Genomic DNA, 21,235 nt, shown 5'->3' on the forward strand with positions numbered 1-21,235 from the left:
CCCAGGGATCGCATTTAGTCTGACCTCTCTGTCATGACCTTCCCGTCTTGGGTGGCCCTTCACGGTTTAGCTCATGGCATCACTGAGGTGCTCAAGCTCCAGCACCACAACAAGGTAACGATCCTTTGCTGAAGAAAATTGTCTATAGCTGTGGTAAAAAAAATAAGGAGAGAGGAAGTAGGAAAAAAAATTGTTTTGTTTTTTTGTATCTGGGTAAATCCTACTTTCTTCCACATAACATCCCTGTGATTTGTGGTAGGCATCGTTGACTGAACCATGGTTTTCTACATTAACCCCGTTTCTGTAGGTTGACCATATTTCCTTGAGACAAAAATGGGACATTGGGATGGCAAAACAGGGCAGGGTTAAAAACAGGACATTGAGATGGCAAGATGGGGCGGGGCTGGGCAACAGGCTGGATCAGCAGGCAGGAACTTCTCCAGTTTTCTCGGGCTGGGAATCTTCGGATTCCTTCGTTTGCAAGAGGCAAGTCTGGCCTGGAGAGTCTAGTGAACAGTTGTCCGTGACAAGCCGTTCCTCCTCTGGCTGTGCTTTTACGTTCTTTTCTTCCCACCATTTCAAGGCAGGAGCCAATCAGCTCACCCTTTGATCACCGCCTATCAGCTGATCCTGTTTTTTTCTTTTTAGGTTTCCCACCGGGTAAGCTGAGCTCCCCCTCCTTCCACTTAAAGTCAGACTGCCTTCTGACAGGTTCACGGGAACTTTCAAATTTTTAAGTAAGGTTTTTAAGAAAACAGGACAAAATGGACATTTATATTAAAATGACGGGACGGTCTGGAAATGTTAAAAAAATGGGAATGTCCTGTTCAAAACGGGACGTATGGTCAGCCTACGTTTCTGGGTTTACATACATTGAACCATAAATGGACCACTAAATGCAGTAGGCTAATTTGTGGTGCACCCTTAGCCCATGTTATTTCCTGGTACAAAATGGCAGAGAGAACACTGTGCTGCTAATTTTTGGCAGTTTGGGTTGGTGGGCTTCCTTAATGACCCTGCACAAGGATTCAGGGCCCATCTGTGGTCTTAGGATCTTTAGTGTGGTGGAATTCAGAGCTGGTGCTCCATCCCGAGAGGGAGGGGGCACATTCCAGAGAGATAAAAGATTGCTCAGTCCAGGTTCTGCTGGTGGGAAAGTTAAGAGGTTCAAGGTAACTCTGCCTTAGAGCCATTACTGAATATTTACCTATAGGACAGTTAGAGTAAGCCTTGTGTGGCGCAGGATGGCAAGTGGCAGTGCTGCAACTGCAACTCCCCTCACAACCCGAGTTCGATCCCAGTGGAAGCTGGATTCTCGGGTAGCGGCTCAGGTCGACTCAGCCTTCCATCCTTCCGAGGTACCCAGCTTGTTGGGGAAGGTAACAACTGGGGAAGGCAATGGCAAGCCACCCCACTCTATAGTCTGCCAAGAAAATGTCGCGAAAGTGACATCCCCCCAAAGGGTCAGACATGACTCAGTGCTTGCACAGGGACCTTTCACAGTTAGAATAGGCAAGATTCTGTTTAATGGCAAGAGCAATAAACAACTAGAATTGGAATTTCGGCTCAGTGTGCTTCTTCGCCTGTTTCCCTGACATTTAGCTGCCCAACCTCAGACTGTAAGTTGTCAGAAGGGGAGGTATGATTCTTGTCTTGCTGGTGGGACAACTAGCCATTGTTTGAAACAAGATGTGGACTAGACACAGCATGGATGCTTCCAGACAGCAGACTTGTAGCACTATCATTACATATGCCCTGGAGATTTCTTCCATCTGTTCTTCCTGGAAAAAGCAGAGATGAAAGATGAGGTAGGAAAAGACAGAAGTGCTACACATAGACAACGACATCATCTGTTTGGCTAACCATGAAATCCTGACCGAAGTATGGTGTCTACCCTTCCTAAAATTCCTTGAATTTGGCAGGGTGATTACATGATGAAAGTTTCCTCTGGAAGCACTTTTTCAGTTGTTCCACTGAAATCCACAATCTTTTTCCAATGATGCAACTTTATAAAACAAGCATCTCTGTGTTAATTAATTCCTTTTGCTAATCCAAAGATGGAGGGTTCTTGATAGACCAACCCCCACCCCTGCCACTAGCTTTTTTTCTCTTTTGCCATAATACCACTTTCAGTGCCCCTGGTCAGCATGCCCAAGATTCTAATATAAATAAATAAATAAATAACCCTTCATGAAAACGTTTAGGCCAAGATTTTGTCTGTGGATCCCTTGCAAGCCCACTGTGAAAAATCTACTTTGAAAAGAAACAGAGATGCTTGCTTTCAGCTGCTTTTGGACTTGGTGGTGCCAAGAATTTGCAGGGGCGGGGGGAGTTAATACACAGTGAATAAACGGGTCTGTCCTTCTCTACAAGGTATGGGGATATCTTCCATGTATAAGAGATGGGTACTGAATTCCAGAGAGAGGATGCACAGAAAATACAGTAATGGTGTTGAAATGGTCTGTCTTCAAAGAACCTTGGAGAGTATGCTGAATTTTAATTTGTTTGATAATTTGATTATGTTGAGTTGAACTTGTTTCTGGATTCTACTTTTGATGGACCCAATAGTCAGCATTCTCTGGACGGATTACATCATAACTAAAACATTAAAAGCTACTAAGAGTATTTTAAAAATATAGAAAACAGTGAAACAAGATTAATAGCTAGCACAAGGAAAGAAGCAATTAGCCTAGGAAGTGGTAAGCTTCCTTTTGTGTAATCTGCTGTTAGGGCTGATTTTCATTTGGATTCTAGCACAGAGAGGTTGGACTAGCATTCTTTCTACAGTTTAGTTTCAGTCTCTTGATCATCTTATATACTTACTTACTTGCTCACTTACTGACTGGGTTTATACAGTAGTCCATTCCAATCAGCAGATTTTTGACCCATTCAAGTGTATCTGAATCTTTCTTAACATGAAGCATCTGCAGACTCTTTATCCTATCCATCACTCCTTGAGCTGGAAGAAATTTATACTGACCTAAAATTTGATGGCTCCACTAGCAATCCTTAATATTCTGCTGGAATGATGCTGCTATTGGTTATAGTCTGGTCTAAGGCTATAAGAAATTTGTTTTGTTGATTTATTTGTGGTATTCAGGACATATTAAGGACAGGGGTGAGTGAACTCCCCTGTACAGGTAGACCTCACTTAACTATGGTAATTGGGACCAGAATTTCCATCGCTAATCGATGCAGTCATAAAGCGCAATGTCACATGAACATGCTGCTTAGTGACAGCAGTTCCAACAGTCCCTGGTTACTATCATTAAGTGAATCACCATGGGTTGTTAAGCAAGGACCTCACATGTCTGTGACTTCCAACTTCCTGCCAGCTTCCACATTAACTTTGCTTGTGGGAAGCTGGCAGGAAAGGTTGTAAATTGCAATCATGTGACTGCGGGGGTGCTGTGAGGGCCAGAACTTCGAGGACCAGTCGTAACTACCACTTGTTCAGTGCCATTGCAAGTTTGAGTGGTTGCTGAACAAATGGTTGTTAACTGAGGACCACCTGCATTTGTTTCCCTTCCTACCAAAGGAAAATGACCATCCATCATTCTCCTTAGCATGGGATAGGGATGGAGGAGAAGGCAAGTTTTGACAAATGGGATGTAGCCATCTTCTAAAACTCACTCTGGTTTGGTACGAGGGTTTTGCCCATGTCTGTTCAAAGAGAGCTTGACCATCTGCTGCTGAAAGGGCACCCAACTATCTGATTTTGGACCCTGACTAATTCCAGAATTATGCTATTCCGGTGCACTAGCTCATAGTCTCCTTTTCAATCTCCCTGCGTAAAGCCAGAGTGAGTTTTGCCACATGGTTAGACTCACCGATTGAGCTATCTGTCAAAACTCATGTTTCAGGCAAGGCTTGACCAATGAAGAGTCAAGAAGAGCTATTATGACATGTAAGGTGGAAAGCATTCTCCTGTGCTGCAGCCAAACATTGCATTTGCCTTTTTGTAGCTTCATCACACAGCTGACTCACTTTCAGTTTATAATCACTTACACTTCCTTCTTCACTCCCAGCACTGCCAAGGTCTTCCCCTTCTTGTGCATTTGATTTCATTTTTTTCTAAGCAAACTTTGCATGGATCTCTGTTAAATTTTATTCTTGGGAAATGCTCATCTTTAAATGACAGAGTTAGGCATGCCAAATACTCTGATTCCAGGAGGGGTCTCCAAATACTACTCCCACAGCTCTTCTTCATCCTTTCTGCAAGTCTGGGAAGGGCCACCTAAAGACATTGCCACCAGCTACTTTCCTCTGGAGACAGTCCCTCTGCCACTGAGTTACTGCATCCAGACCTGGTGGAAAAGTGTGAATGAAAGGCTAGATCCCTTTCTCACAAGGAACATCACTGCTTCATGAGGAATTGGAAATCTCAATTATACCTAGCAAGGTCAGAGGCCTAGGAGAAGGCAGAAAAGGCCAAAATTAACTGCTCCCTCTAACTGAAGTCCTCCCATTGGCACAAACAGCACAACTAATTTACCCAGCCCAGATTTCAGTCAATAAAATAAAATATAATCTATACCTCAAACAGCTTTGCTGTTCTTAGCTTGGTGCCCAAATTCACTAGATTCCTGTTCTGTTGCCAGGAGTTTTTGCAAGAAGGGTCAAAAAGAGTCAAGCTGGTGGGTATGACTATGTGATCAAAGCATTAAAAAGAAGGCGGGTTTCAATCATGGCTCATGGTTGCCATTTTGACTTTTTTTACTGCATCCACAGATGCCCCTGCCTGTTGCCACAAGCTGAGGCTTTGATTTCATCTGGCTTGCAGCCAGCTTCCAAGGAAGGAAAAACCAAAGGAAAGGGTCTCTGGAGCTGGAGACTGTCTTCCTCTCTTATGAAAGTTTACTTTAGGGCAGTGTTTTTCAAACTTGGCAACTTTAAGATGTGTGGACTTCAACTCCCAGAATTCCCCAGCCAGCATATTGGTCCCATATTGAAAGATCTGCATTGGTTGCAAATTGTTTTACTGGAACAATCTAAGATGTTCATTTTGATCTTAAAGGCCTAAATGGCCTGAGTCTTAACAACTTAATTTAATTATTCTTTTGCTAGAGCCCAACCTAGGCAGCAGCCCGGGATCAAACAGGCTTGAAGCTGCTTAATATTTGAATGGGTGATCCCCAGAAGTTATCAGAGCTGTAGATCAGTGTTTCTCAACCTCAGCAGTTTTAAGATCTATGGGCTTCAACTCCCAGAATTCCTCAGCCAGCATGTTGTCCACCCCCACAAAATGAACTGCTGCAGCAAAATACCCATATTGCCCCCACTGTAGTTAATCTTTTTTAATCCTAGTCATTCAGTGCTCCTTCAGCTCTGCATTTCAAAGCGAGATTAAGAGTCTTGGGGAAATTTACAAACCTGCATAATCTAGATCAGTGTTTCTCTTTTTAAAATTATATTTATTGAAAATGTTCATATAATAATACCAAAAGGAAAAAAAAACAAAAGTGCAAGAAAGGAAAAAGAAAATCAAAGTTAAGCAGCATATAGGTAGATGACTGCTGACCTTCCTTTCAACAGATAATTACATTCTTATTGTTCCTCCTCCCTCTTAAGTATTTTACAAGTCCCATCACCCCTTCATTTAGTTCTCATCTTTCTCAGTCTTCAAATCCATAAATCATCTGTTCATTTTTTTTTCCTCTTTAAGCAAAAAGTTCATATAAGGCTTCCAGTCTTTCAAAAAAGGTTTTTCTTGTTTGTTCTCTGACCAAACAGGTCAGATTTGCCATTTCTGCAAGTTCTGACCTTTTCACAATCCATTCCTCCATAGATCAGTGTTTCTCAATCTCAGCGACTTTAAGATGCTTGGACTTTTAACTCCTAGAATTCCCTACCCAACATGCTGGCTGGGGAATCCTGGGAGTTGAAGTCCACACATCTTAAAGTTGCTGAGGTTGAGAAACGCTGCCGTAGGTGATAGTGAGAAATCAAAAAGATATTCTGGACTGTTGCTAATGAAACTACATGGATATGTGTCCATAAAGACAACAGGAATTGAGCTGAATCTGAAGGAAGCTTTACCATTTTTATGCAATTCCCCCCACCTGGTGTCATGTTCACTGTTTCAATGTGTCGTATACATCGTAACATTTCACATGCCATGGCGCTGACGCGCATTTCTGTTTGGGAGGGAGCTGCTGTGAGACCTTGTACCAAGCTCTGTATCTGTGTTCCTTACAATGGAATGTGTTTGGGTTATGTTCTCTGTTCAAGGCCTTTTCCCACGGACCATCAGAAGCCGTTAGGAGCACCTGGGATTGTGGACTTGGGAAGATTCTACGGGGGGAGGGATCTCATTTGCACCGAGGGTTTTTAGTTTGCATTCGGCATGCTTTTATCATTCTCAGCTTTCTCTGTGATCCTGCATACTATTCTTTAATAAATCAGATATCTCTGAAGTCCTGCTCATGAGTCTGATAGTGTTTTAGAATAGGCAACCATTACATAAAGCTGAGAATCACCAAAGTTGTACCGTTAGTTTCTTGTGAGGGAAAATAGTTAACGATGGCCGAGTCCAAGCTCATGGCCGGGGGACTTGAGGAGCCGGCTAGCTTGATGCCCGAGTCGACGGTCAAGAGCGGAGAACTGAGCCTCACCCCAGAACCTTCAGATTTCTGGGAGGAATCGAGTTCCAGCCCTGAGGTGGAGGAAACTGACGACGGGGGAGAACCAGAGCAACCGGCACCCAGCGAATCGCCCGCAGAGCTGATCACCTGGGATGAAATGGGAGAACCCCAGCCAGGGACGTCCCAGGCGTCCTGGAAGTATCGGTTCCCGCTGACCCCAGACGTAGAATCTACCACGGTATCAACAGAGAGACAGCCTAACACACGAGGGAGGGAGGAATCTCAAACCCCTGAAAGGCTAAGAGTGGTGGAGGCCAAAATAGAATTGATGGAGTACATGTTAAGAAACCTGTCTCTATCATTGGGGGGGCAGGGGAGGCGCGGAGGAGATCCCAGCTTCACGCAACCATCCCCCATCCTCCCACCCGGACCGCCGGTGGAGCGGGGCCGGAGACGGCTCCGGGATGAATCTCCACCCTGCAGAGCTCAACCACCAGTGTCCCCACCCCGAAGAGGGAGAACTACTGTAACCTGGGGCCCAACCACTCAAGCAGCCGCCGATTCTGCTCCAATCGGAGTGGGGGTGAGAGACTTTTCTGTCACGTTTGATGGGGATCCAACCAAGTTATCTTTCTTTCTAACCAATGCTAAAAGTTACATGAGGCAGTTTGGAGCATACTTCCCTTCCGAAGAGGCTAAGATAACTGCCATTGCCACCAAGTTGAAGGGTCGAGCGGCTGACTGGTATGTTCAATTAAGTGAGGGGGACTCCCTTGAACTTGAGTATTTCAAGGATTTCATGTGGGCATTAAAGCTGCATTTTGAGGATCCTCTGGCCAAGGCAAGAGCTAAGAAGGCACTGAAGGATCTTACCCAGGGCCAACCGTCTGTAGCTGATTACACCCTGGAGTTTAAGGCTTTAGCTGGGAAAATCCCCGACTGGTCTCAGTCAACCTTAATAGAACGGTTTAAAGAGGGACTCAACCGGGACGTCCTATGGTGGGCGTTGTGTAGGGACGACCCAGAGTCGTTGTATGAATGGATCTGTCTGGCCGGCAAGGCTGAGCACGCCCAGCATAACTTCATGCAAACCAGATGACCTGAAAAACCACCAGCCACCATGAGGGGACCCCGAAGTGCTGCAACTGCTGCCCGGCCAGGCTATAGAGCCTGGGAAGAGGAGAGAGATGGGCGCTATGCGAGGGGTCAGTGTCTCCGATGCGGAAAGGAAGGGCATCGAGCAGCTGATTGCCCAAAAGCCAAGGCTGGAGATCGAGCGGGCAAGCTGCCAGCCAAATCGCCCCCCCCTCACGGCGGATGACAGCAGCCAAGGGTGCAGCCGACGCTGAGGAAGTATTCTACTTCTCGGGAGAGGCTGAAGATGACTCTAAGGAGCCAGCGGGAAACGCCAGCCACCTGCCATGAAGAGCGCCTGCGGGCAGGTGGAGGAGGATGGGTGCGAGGATGCTATGGTGAGTGCTGACTGTCCCACTTTAGCAGTAAAAGTGAAATTGGGCTCCCGCACAAAGACTACAGAGGTCTGGGCTTTAGTTGACTCTGGGTGTTCCAGGTGTCTAATTCACCCTGATCTGGTTGCTGCTTTGGACCTGCCTAGTTTTCCCCTCCAGCATCCTTTGATCTTCACTCAGTTGGATGGTTCAACGGTGGGGGGGGGCAGCAACCCATTTCACTGGAACTGTCGCAATGCAAATGGGCAGCCACCGTGAGACTTTAAAATTCATAGTAGCACCTGTTGGCAATCCCTTGGTAATTCTGGGGATCCCCTGGTTGACCTATCGAAGCCCATATATAAATTCCTGCTCATGAGTCTGATAGTGTTTAGAATAGGCATTCATTACACCTGGCCAGGAAAGAAAAAGCAGATGTGGTTTAAAAGAAAAATGGAAATTCAATTTATACAATAAACCAGTTGCAAAGTAATTTCCTATTTTTCAATAACCATGGATTGAATTTCCATCTGAAAGCCATACAATGGCAATTTACACGCAAAATCTTCACTCCAACATAGCTCTTGTACCAATACCTTAAGAAATCTCTCTGTTGTTGTAGTTCCCATGGGTTTGGGGACAGCCAGATTTTTCCCCAACGGTTTCTGTGACATCCCTCCCAAACTTTATCACCTAAAAATTTGAGTCATCAGTTGAGAAATCCCATTGCTCAAGAGCTTCAGGGAAATGTCAGAAAATAGAAATCAACTTTCTTTTTGTAGCCAAGGTCTTGCCGATTATCAAAGGCCTTCCTCAAATGGAGGCCTTTTTCTCACATGACACTTTAGAGAAGCCCAAAACTTTGCTGTTGCAAACTGCAGAGCCTTGTGGCTCGGATGACATACAAACTTGGCTCAGAAAGAGTATTTGGCGAAAGGAAGGAATGGGATCTTCAGTTCTAGGATGGGTTTAAGCCCCTTCCACACCCAAGGGCTTGCATGACCAACTAAGTATCAGCTCAGCTTCTGCTGTAGAAGAAATGTCACAAACCCAGCTCTGCAGTGTTTCCTCCAGCATTGTGGTTGGACGTTGGTGGGAACGCTCACCTTCTAGCTGAGAGGATTTCCTTCCCTCTTGAAACCAAGATGACGTAGTGCCTTGCCACTGTTTATTTCCCTGTCCATTAAGAATAACAGGTCTCTCTCCCTCCCACCACCTCCACAGCAAACTCAAAAAGACAAATGCTAAGAGAAAACAAGTAAGAAGGTAAGTAGAGGACAGATTCTTCCACTTCTCATTGACCAATTCAACAGCTTTACTATCCTCTACATCAGTGTTTCTCAACCTTGGCAACTTTAAGATGTGTGGACTTCAACTCCCAGGATTGCCCAGCCAGCCACAGCTGGCTAGGGAATTCTGGGAGTTGAAGACCACACATCTTAAAGTTGCCAAGGCTGAGAAACACTGACCTAGACACCAATCAAAGCAAATATTTGTAGCTCAGGGTTGAACTGTGGTGTCCTTGGTGCTCTCTGAGCCTTGTTTTCTTGCAGATGTTTCATTGCCAGACTAGGCAACAACTTCAGTGTGAAGAGGGAGTGGGCCTTGCTCTCAGTTTATATACTGTGGCTTGCCCTGCTTGTGTCGCAGGGCAAGCCATGGGATATAAACTGGGAGCAAGGCCCACTCCCTCTTTGAACTGAAGATGTTCCCTAGTCTGGCAATTAAACGTCTGCAAGAAAACAACAAGGCTCAGAGAGCACCAAGGACTCCACTGACCTAGACAATTTTGGTTGATCTCAACGATCTCCATACATCTTAAGTCCACACATCTTGAAGTTGTCACTGTTGAGAAACACTGCTCTACATTCCTCAATGTCCTTAGCTCCCTAGGAGCAGCAGTAAGGACGTTTATGCACGGGGTATGTCTGTTGCAAAGAGTAAGAAGGATGAGACCAGGGGCCATACAGAAGACCCCTTATTCATCTGAACACAGCAGTTTTCAGGGCAACATGCAGTAAGACAGTTATAGGTGAAATAATCAACTGAATAATTTAAGCTGAAATAAAGGTGTGTTTAGTTCAGCATATTATTTTGTTTAAAATCTTTTGTATGAGAGCCACCAACTGCATTCCGCTTTGAAAGACAGCCTCTTAAACCCTTTGAACCAGTTATTCCCCCAGCTCATAAAAATAACTAGAAAGATGGAATCCCTTTGTTGCCGAGCTTGGTAAAAACATCAGAAGTCTGGTAGTATTTTTTTCCAACTAACATTTTTTTTAAAAAGGCATAAGCTTTCATGAGCTGCAGAGTATGCTTTTTAACAAAAATTGTTAGTCGGAAAAGGCGCTACCAGATCCCTCCTGATTCTTTTGTTGCCAGAGAGTGCAAACTTACACGTGACTTCCCAGATGTGGTCAGAGAGACTCCAAATGCTAAATAAAAATTAAACGCCAAAATCTCACAAAACCACTAAATTCCATGAGATTTTGGTGTGTTCCCAACCTGATAAATTGTGAGATTTGGGGCAAAAATGCCCCAATATTACCAGATTTCAAGATTGCCAAAACCCAGCAAACTTCGATGATCTTACGAGATTTTTGATTTTTTGTTTTGTTTTTTGTTTTAAATTTGGGGCCCACAGACAGAACATCCATGGTACTCCCACAGACCATCACCGTATGTCAGGAACCAATGTTCTTATGTATTGGATAATGATAACACTGGTGATGATGATGATGATAGGTTTGGTTTTCAAATTTTGGTCAACAGGCTTAAAAACAAAATTGCCAAATTGCCTGCTCTCTAGCCATTTGGCAGACTGAAGAGAAGAGGCATTCTTTCCTTCCCCATGGGTCAGAACGTTAAGTGGATTTTGGGCTTCTGGTTTGAGTCATGGCTGACTGAAGATGTCTCCATGAACAAGTGGAGACAACGACCGCTGTGGAGAACGAAAGACCAGCAAGTAGGCAGGTCCTTTGAATTTCTCAGGAGAAAGAGATTGGGTGCTCTGAATGGCAGCTCCTCGTGAGGAGACCGTAGAACAGTGGTCTCCCACGGGTTTGAGCACCAGGAGCTGAGGGAGAAGACATCTTTGCTCTCAGCAGCAATGGAGGCTTTTGTAAGGACACTAAGCTAGCCAAATTCACTTTCTAATCACTTTTGGAAATGTTCAATTTAACCACTTTATGGATATTAGTGGGCTGGTCCATGAAGTCACGAAGAGTCAGAAGCAACTGAACAAATAAACAACAATGGATATTAGAGGACTTTAAAACAGCAAGCTTAAATTGACACCTGGTGAGTCATAATTCTTCAGTTTTAAGAAATTTTAAATAGAGTCTTAAGAATTTAAAATAATATGCAATTGGCAAAAAGCAAAAAGGGATTTTGATTTAAGAAAGTTTTAAATGGTTTGGGAGACCAGAGAGATTTGGAATATTGGTTATTTTTGCTGTAAGATTGGAAAAACAAGTACATAATTAAATAATATACCTGTGGAAAATGACTGAAATGGAACTAATTATATTAGGAACTGATGCTTGATGAAGGTTGCAAATAGACACTAGAGGGAACTAAAGATCAGCCAGAAAAGAGTTAAAACGGCAAAGCCAGCTATAATTCTTTTTTAATTTAAAGAGTTTTTTACGTGGACTGAAATATTAATAACTAGTATCTCAGAAAAGATACAGATTTCAGTGGATAAACTTTTAGAAGACAATGAGAAAAACTTTAAAAAGCTTTTACCTGACACAGGCATTACAGAATTTGAAGGCATGGAAGACAACAAAATTGAGATTACCAAAATGGTAATACAAAAGACAAATCAAGAAAAGGATCTGAATATGGAACAGCTGCAACAAGAAATCCTGGATGATGCCTCTCTATGGGATTTACAAAGTAGGTGGTGAAAGCTTTGAAGACTTCTTTTAAATACCAAAGAGTGATGAAAGATCAAATCCTGCGATGCCATAGGAATGATTTAAAGGCCAAGATTGTGCAGAGCAAAAAGGAGGAATATAAAGTTGGACTATTTGAGCAGGGATAAACTATTTGTTTGATATTTCTGGTAACTCCTAATGGACTTTTTACTGAACTAGGATTGAAAAGATGATGATTTCTAGATTGCATATAGATAAACATTAGGCTATGGGAAGAAGAGTTTTTTTATTTGTAACTTTAAAGGAAGGTGAAAAGTTAGTATATTAGCTTATGCATGGTGTAGTGAAGGTTGGAAGCCAATTCTGTATTTGTAGTCTTTTTCTTTTCTTTTTCTTTTTTCTGCACCTTCTGAACTTTTTCTTTTTTCTTCTCGTTTAGTTTGTATTAGTTTTTACTATGTTTATTAAAAACTTCAATAAAATTATTAATTAAAAAAAAGAATGTTACGTGGATTTTCAAAATATTCAGGCCTGATTTTCATCTAAATGTTTTTATGAGGTCTTGTTTCAAAGGCCCCTGCGGTTGAATCACTTCCAATCTCATCAGTTGGTGAATCCTTTCAAGCCACAGAATGTTCTTTCTGAAGATGTCTGACCACCCAACACCTCAGCAATTTACAAGCAAGGCACAACCATAAAACATGATATGACTGTATGGAATAAAATGCCTTTCAAACACTGGATTCAAGCAACTTCCTGTACTATGGTTCCTTTGATTGGCAAGAACTTGGCCGCCATCATTTCTTACTTTGGATTCCCATATGCCCTCATCAACAGCCAATGGCACGTGGTTTAATTTTGAAGGAAACCAAGCTTACCTCACCGCTGGCTGCCTCCAACCCATGCTAGAAACAAAATTCCTCACCATATTTGATACAAGAATCCAATCTGATTGAAAACCTTGGAAAGAAACATGCTGAAAAAAATAATGAATGAATCACCTCTGGAAGAGCCAAGAATAAGTCCTTTTAGGGTTCGAATAAGCTGCATGTCCTATTGTGACTTTTCCCACTTCAATAATGTACCTTTCAAGAAGGGGCAGACACAGTTGCACATTATATATTCTAAACCAATGCTTTTCAAACTTTGGCAACTTTAAGATGGGTGGACTTCAACTCCCAGAATTCCCCAGCCAGTATAGCTGGCTGGGGAATTCTGGGAGTTGAAATCCACCCATCTTAAAAGTTGCCAAGTTTGAAAAAACATTCTAAACAAAACTCTTTTTTTATTCCCTTCCCTGCCATTTCAGAGGTTTGTGAAGGGTCATTTCTAGCATTTCTGGAATGCAGAAATTCAGTGGGAAAGCAGTATGCTTTATTATGAAAAAAGCATGAAAAGATGATTGTGTTAAATGCCCCACCATTAGATACTATTGGAATTATCTTCCTCCTTCAAATCTAAAAAAAAAATCCCAGTATTTTGTTTCCAGGTGGGGGCTACTCACATTTTTCTTGGAACCAATACAAAATAGAGATGACAAACCTCTTCTAGATCCCAGCATCTGATATTTAGAGGTATCCTACTCTTGAACATGGGAGATTGCACTCTCATTGAGATCTTAGGAAGCTACATATGTTCCAGACGAAATATCTCTATATTGCTGTCTCTATCATCTTTCCCCTTTCCATGTCTTTTCTGTCATATTTAAACTATAAAAAGTATTGCTGGAGAAGGGACTTAACCACTCTCATGTCATTCCAAACACAGCAATGGGAACCCTGATGTTCAGACCAAAATTGATATAATCCTTTTTTTTTCTTCCTATAACTGGAAATCTCTGGAAAGCCTCCAAATAAAGCATTGAGATAGTGCCTCCCATTCTTGATTGGCTTTTTAAAATTTTTATTTATATTCTGCCTTTCATTCCAGAGCTCAAGGTAGCAAACATGCTCCCTTCTCCTCACAACAGCCACTTTTTTAGGTAGGTTGGGCTAAGAGAGAAGGATTAGCCCACATCATTCAGAAGTAGGTAGTCCCTGGGTTAAGAACACCCCGTTTACAGACAACCCATAGTTAAGAACAGAGCCTATTGTAGCAAATTTTGAGTTAAATACACAATGATTCAAGTTAATTACACAATACTATCTTTACAGTATTATACAATAATACTGTTCCAGCTTATGTGCAAATTTGACTTAAGGACAGACCTTGGGAACAGAACCCATTCTACTGCCTCTAAAACAGAAGCTCCATTTAGTCCTAAAAGACGTTGATGGAAATGTAAGACAATTTAAGAGAGGTATGGTGAAGTCAAGCCTTGTGTGGCGCAGGGTGGTGGGCGGCAGTATTGCAGCTGAAACTCTCCCCAAGTCCCGAGTTCGATCCCAGCAGAAGCTGGAGTCTCGGGTAGCCGGCTCAGGTTGACTCGGCCTTCCATTCTTCCGAGGTCGGTAAAATGAGCACCCAGCTTGCTGGGGAAGGCGGCGACTGGGGAAGGCAATGGCAAACCACCCTGATATAGTCTGCCAAGAAAACGTCGCAAAAGTGGCATCCCCCCAAAGGGTCAGACATGACTCGGTGCTTGCACAGGGAACCTTTCACCTTTCATGGTTAAGTCAGATGAAAAAAAAATCCGTTTTTAACCCAGCATCATAGTTTGATTTTATTGTAAACCATCCAGAGTCCCTCTTTTGGGGGAGATGGGCGGTAATTAAATTTGAATAATTAATAAATAAACAAATAAATAAATAATAAAATGATCAACCTGTTGCCTCCTCTGACAGTTTGGCAAAGCTTGTTGCCATCAGAGAAGGATCATCAGACAAGCTGCCCAGAGTCACCATGTGTGAGTTGGGCAGCCTTATAAATCTGTTTAATAAATAAATAAACAATCACAGATATTTACTGTCCCTGTGCATGTTGGCTCCACAATCACCTGGGCCCAAATCTTATATTTCTGGAACTCTCTCTAAAACTCTCTAGAACATCCTTTCTCAACCTTTTGACCCTGGAGGAACCCTTGAAATATTTTTCAGGCCTCGGGGAACCCCTGCACATTCAGGCTCAGATACAGGCCGGAAGTTACAAAATTATTCTATTCGTTTCATGTGTAGCCCTGTCTATATGCATTAACACTGTTCTTAAACTGAAAATAAAGAATGAAACTTGCCTCTTTAATGTGAAGTTGCTCAAATTTGAAATAATTTCTTTAAATAAATCGTGATCTTCCAGGGAACCCCTAGTGACCTCTCACGGAAGCCTAGGGTTCCACAGAACCCTGGTTGAGAAACCCTGAGCTATAGTAACAGACCTCTGTTCCCAACTCATATACCCTATTTGCATGATATGGTTAACTTGGTTAAGGTCTGGTTGGTGTGCCAAGCACTGTGCAAACAACAACCCCCCGTCAAAACTGGGGTTACAGGGGGCCACCATGGTTAACCCATGTCCTGCTACTGGCACAGAAATAAAATTCTACAACAGCCTCACAAAAAATGGGATCATTCTAGGAAATCCATATTTTCATCTCTACTTTCATTTTACTTCCTCTCTGGTCCTGGATGGACATCTAGAGTGAGGCACCTGTGATTTTTCACACTGGTGCACAGAGATGCGTATTATCCAATAAATAGCTGGCTGGGTCACTGTGTTGCTAGTACACAACCCCAAAGTGAGGACTCGTGTGTGTGTTAACATGGTATGGACACTTTCAAATTCACCCAAGAGGCTGGACAGTGGTGCAGCTGGATTTTGCTTTTTGAAAAAAAACAACAACACAGTCACCTGAAAACATCCTGAGCAGTTGTATGTGCTTGTTTCCATGGCCACAAAAAAAGGAGGCGAGGGGGGAAACCCACACCGTAAATTCCTCAGGGTCTGCCACTGTCAAATTCTCCCCGGAGGAGAATTTTTGCCTCCCCCCACCCTCTAAGGGAACCGCCTGGATTTCTCTTGGCAGTAATGTTTACTGCTTTCCTCGTTGACGCAAGGCAGCGTGTGAGAGCGCTGATGTGACTCAGTCGAAGTTCATCTTGCGTATAAAGAGAGTTCTGGTCAAGTTCAAGTTCATTCATTGGTAGGGCAGGCAGTAGCAAAATCAAGGGCACCTTTCTTTGTCAATGGAATTAGGGAAATTGCCCCAAGATCTGGGCATCACAGTTGGCACAATGCCAGTCTTCTTCTCATGCTATTTCAGGGGTCTTATCCCCAGTCTGGGAACGCTGCTTCTGCTCTTCATTTCCAGGGTGGACCCAAGGCCACACAGGGGACACGATGTCCAGCTCCAGCTGGAGGCTGTTAAGCAGGGCATCCTGGTGAGGTTGGGCTTGGAGAGGCCTCCAGCCATCCAGGGCACCATGGACCAAGAGGAGATCCAGAAGGCACAACTGCGCTACCAGGAATTGCTAGCACAGCTCCAAGCAAACCAAACCAAGCTGCTGCCATCCACCACCATTCATCTTTTGAGGCCTGAATGTAAGTGTTCATCTTCTTTTAGTGTGTCTTCAGTGGATCAGGGGGTGGGTGTCCATGTGTCTCATACGCCTTTTCCACTGTCTTTAGAATCCAGGTGAATTGCTCCAGCTTTTGCTGCAATGCAGACATTCCCTTGAGCATGTAGTTCTGGTTCTTAGAAAGCAGCTATTAGGGAACTTGTAAGGACTGTGTGCATGTGTCTTGTGTGCACCCACCACAGAATCAAAGGTTGCTTTAATGTTGGTTTTCAGGAAATGTCAATATTAAAACTTTGCAAAGGAAGAGAATAGAGAGGGAGAAGCCAGGACAGGTGAAACTGATATAGACAACCATGCTTTATGAATGAAGACAACTTGGACATTTCTCTGAATTACTTTAGTCTGGCCTTTCATTGCCATTTGGGCCAGAGGGTAGGGCATGGATTTAAGGTAGATTTCAATTGAATGTTAGGAAAAACTTAAATTCAACAAAAGAACCAAAGCCCTATGAGGTGGTGGGCATCCTTTACTGGATATGTTCAAGCAAAGGCTACTTGGCCATCTATCTAGGTCTGAAATGCTTTAATACGGATTCCTGCACTGAACATGGAGTTGGCCTAAGTGGCCGCTCCCAACCCTATGATTCTATAGTCTTTTCCCAAAATTTTATATAGCTTCCAAAGTTGGGCTTTCTGAGTTGCCCAGGCTAAAGACAGGTTATATTTGCATCACAGTACAATGTGTTCGTCTAACAATTATTCCTGTTCCTCTCAAGAACTTTATTTATTAACAGATTTTTATCCAGTAGAAACAATGCAGGTAGCTTTATAAACAAAACAAACCCAAAACTTAAACAGTAAAGAGACTGGTGGTTTCAAGCTGTTCATCTATCATCTGTCTATTCCAGTGTTTCTCATCCTTGGCAACTTCAGCTCTTGCTGGCTGGGGAATTCTGGGAGTTGAAGTCCACACCTCTTAAAGTTGCCAAGGTTGAGAAACACTGATCTAATCTATCCATTTAAATACCCATCTATCTTGCCTAACAATATAAAGCCAACACAATCAATAATAATAGGAATTCAGCAATGTAAACAATGATTTAGTGCAACCAGATAAAAATAACCTAAGAATGTGCTCATTATCTGAATAAATAAAAATGTTTTTGCCAGAGAAATCTCCTTGCAGAACATGGGCATCAACTGGTTGCCATTACTGTTCAGCTCAGATAGTGGCTACATCTAAAAAAGTGCCTTCAAAGTTTAGTTCAACTTGTGAGCTAAGCAACATGACTTGTGTCAAGAATTTATCCTGGATCTGAGCAAAGGCTCTTCTGGTCCAACTTTCTATTCCTGCAGTGGCCAACAAGTTGTCTTTGGGATGCTTAAGGCAGGAATATAATAGCAATGTTCTCCTTATGCTTCTAGAACCTGATATTGGGAGGTACCCCACTGCTGATACTATGCATATCCATCTTGACATAACTATTGATAATTTGTATTTTCCACAAATTAGTCTAACTCCCTTTTGCTGGTGTCTCTGGCACCAGCAAACTCCGTTGTTCAACTACCGTGTAAAACAAACAATGACTTCTGAACAGCTACTGCACTCTGAGGTTCTAAGGAGTTATTCAGTACAATCCCTGGTCGTTTACTTCAGTGCATTGCAGAATATAAAGTTTGGATTTGCTCCTAGGCTTCTCTTCTCCTGTGACTGTTAAATATACTCAGAAATTTTGCTAAGGGTGTTTTTCAGAAAGCTTCTGAAAACCACTCATAAACTCTGCCTGAGAACCCCATCCATATACAGTATTTATTAGCATTTTTGAAGAACTCAAAAGTTTAGTGAAGAAGCTGTATTTCTTCAGCAAGACTTATTCTTCATGCCTGCTTATAGTCGATCTATTTCTTTTTTTTTGTCCTTGGTCATTTTATCTTTAATAAAGCTTTCCACCAGTTTACCCATTAAGCAAACAAATCTACGATTTCCATCCTTTGGATTCTTTTTCTATAAAAGTAGTGTTATATTACTCACTATATTTAGGTACTTTTGTTAGAAGTCATAGGAAGGAAACTTGGGGAGATCTCTGAAAGAAAGTCTTTCCCCTGAACTAGCTCCCATCACTCCTGATTCCCAAGTGTCCCAAATTTATTTATTAATTAAAAGGTAAGATGCCCAACCTGTATCTCTTGGGCTGCATGTACAGTAGCCCTTAAAACCTTGGCTGCCGCTTCTGCTAACAAACTGTAACTTTGTTTTCCCATAAAAAAGGGTAATTATTAAATACATGAGGATATAATGAAATGGCTAACAGACCGTAGCATAACAAATAAGTATAGCGCATTTAATTAAATTATTTTAATATAGCTACATTACATTTAACATTAATGAAATCAAATTGAGAGTTGTCCTGCAGCACCCAGAATGTACAGTAATTTCAAAGATCACGTAGCTCTAAACACAAAAGGGGTTGCGTACCCTTTTTAGAAAATGGCAGTATGAAGTGGTGATTGAGGTTGTGGCTTTGTTATGAGGACTACAAGGCTGGATGACCAAAAGTAATTTAGCAACTAAAGCTGACCTATTCCCTGTCTTCCTCTCTGTACAGTTATGCATGTGAATGAGTCCACATCGGGAAATCTGCAGGCCACAAATGTGCATCTGGAGTTCTCCAGGACAGCAGCATTGCATCAGAACCTCAACATTCTCAGGGCTGAACTGACTCTCTTCAAGGAGTGGCTAGATCCTCCGAGCAACTCTCTGTCCAAGATAACATGGCCAGCACATGTTAATCTCTACCAACTGTCCACAAGGGAGAAAGGAACCCCCAAGCTGCTTACTTCCCAAGTGATTTCAGGGACTTCACCAAGCCTCAGTCTTAAGGGTGCTGTAGAGCAATGGGTAGCAAGCTCTGAGCCCAAGTTGCATCTGGGCTTGGAGTTTAGGTCAGACACGGCTGCGTGGCTGGCCACTACCATGACAGAAGAAGGGACAGAGTTGCTGTCACTGACGATAGAGTCTGAAACTCGAAAGGCAGTAAGGAAGGCAAGACAGCTTGATGAGGAGGAATGCAGGAAGGGCGATGGGAAATGCTGCATGAGGTCACTTAAGGTCTCCTTCGAGGCCATTGGGTGGTCGGATTGGGTGGTGGCCCCGCAAAGCTACTCTATGAAGTTCTGTGAGGGTTCCTGCCCACACAACTACAAACCAGCCAGCATGCATGCCCAGATCAAGGCCAGGTTGCACAGTCTTTCTGGGGAGACTCCGGCACCTTGTTGTGTTCCTGCCGCCTATGAGCCAATGGTGCTTATGCATTATGGCAGTGATGGGATGGTGGCCACCCAACTCTTTGATGACATGATTGTTACTCGGTGTCACTGTGCATGAAGTCGGGGAGGGAGATTCTGGGGGAAGAGGCATCCTGCTTGTTTAAATCAAGGAGTGCAAAAGTAATAATGAACCTTTTTTAATGAACATATCTGGAGCTGATCCCTTTTTTTGAGAGGAGTAAATGTCTTATGCACATCCTCTCTGTGTACTTCTTTCGTTCTTATATAGCAGTTACTCATGGCCAAATCAGCTGCTCCTTTAGCACCATTTTAATGAAAACTGGGTCATCTTCTTCCTAGCAAATCATCTCAACCTATCAGGGATCACACTGCAAGGCCAATCAGAGATCACATGGTCAACATAATGATATTGCAGTGTCATTTATCAACATTTATCAGTGCATGATAGAGGTGGGAATTGCATTTTTGGGTTCTAAATCTGGAGAAAGAAGCTGGAGGGATTTTCTAAGATTTTTGTCAAAATGACTGTGCAGATACAGGGAGCAGCCATGAAGGAGTCCAGGGCCCAAGCTCAGAATTATGATCTAAAATTCCCAACTGGATTTATGTTTATGCTCTTCTTTCTAGTCACATCTTTTTTGCCCTGGATTATGGAATTCCTCCACAACACTCCATAACTGAATGCCAAAAAAGGCCTCTTTCTATTTCTTTTTTATCACAAGTAGGTCACATTTTTTGTAGAAGGGGATAGAGATCATTTCAGGTCCCCTTCTTGACTTGTAAGTAATAAGCACTTTACACACCAAAATATTAAATAATAATGTTCATAATGAATAAATTGTGGGCTTTTTGATGTGCTTTGGGGGCACAAGAAGCTGATTGTCACTCTGCTCTCCAAGCATCCATGAGGAAGCTCAAACTGTTTCATTGCTCTGATGTTTTTATCCTGTTCTCTTATTTATTTTTAACTTATTCTTGTTTATATCAATACTATTTTGTTATTAGTTTATATTATTTATAAAAGAAGATTTATTTGGCTGGGGAAGATAATTAAGAGGATAATAAAATCAGTGGATCAGGAGATATGACTGAGGTCTTGCGTTCTTTCTTCCAAAGGGAATTGTCAGGGTCAGCCTTGCTTCGCAATAAGACACAGACTCACTTAATGGGTATTAAGGATTTCTGGTTTATTGGAATGATGGCTGACAGAACGAAAAACAGGAACGGGGGTGATGGGGTGGAGGTGCCCCTTTTATACCCTCTTGTAGTGCCCCGGGCTCCTCCACCCTACATTGTCCCGATCCCTCTTGATGGGACCCTTGATGGCTGCCTGGGCGTTTTTCCGGTGTCTTCCTTTGTCCCCCGGATTCGGTTGTGTCCTCCAGGGCACCAGGTGTGGCTTATCTCCGTTCTTCCGATGTCCTTCTATTCAGCCGTCTATGGGTCCATGGGTGTGGGTGCTTTTGGGTGCTTGTGTTAATCCCTGGTTTAATTATCTCCTTCCTCTATTTCTTAATGATCATGATCCACGTTGTGAGGCTCTTTGTGCCTTGCAACGAGGTCATGACAGGAATCAGCTGAGTA

At 42.9% G+C, this 21,235-nt stretch overlaps 1 protein-coding gene across 1 annotated transcript; it reads left to right on the forward strand.

Moving 5' to 3' along the window:
• The first annotated feature begins 15,939 nt into the window (after positions 1-15,939).
• On the forward strand, positions 15,940-20,726 carry GDF15 (growth differentiation factor 15). Its single transcript, XM_063294076.1, has 2 exons — positions 15,940-16,386; positions 18,970-20,726. The coding sequence occupies exons 1-2, from the start codon at positions 16,032-16,034 to the stop codon at positions 19,746-19,748; spliced, it is 1,134 nt and encodes a 377-aa protein (XP_063150146.1). The 5' UTR covers positions 15,940-16,031; the 3' UTR covers positions 19,749-20,726.
• The last annotated feature ends 509 nt before the right edge of the window (positions 20,727-21,235 follow it).

This window comes from Candoia aspera, chromosome 1 (genome assembly GCF_035149785.1).
Source record: "Candoia aspera isolate rCanAsp1 chromosome 1, rCanAsp1.hap2, whole genome shotgun sequence".
Taxonomy (NCBI): Eukaryota; Metazoa; Chordata; class Lepidosauria; order Squamata; family Boidae; genus Candoia; species Candoia aspera.

Bases quoted from the DNA above. Each gene is read 5' to 3' on its own strand.
- GDF15 (XM_063294076.1), top strand. From the start codon at position 16,032: ATGGAATTAGGGAAATTGCCCCAAGATCTGGGCATCACAGTTGGCACA. The intron at 16,387-18,969 runs GTAAGTGTTCAT...CTCTCTGTACAG, and splicing joins TCATCTTTTGAGGCCTGAAT to TTATGCATGTGAATGAGTCC.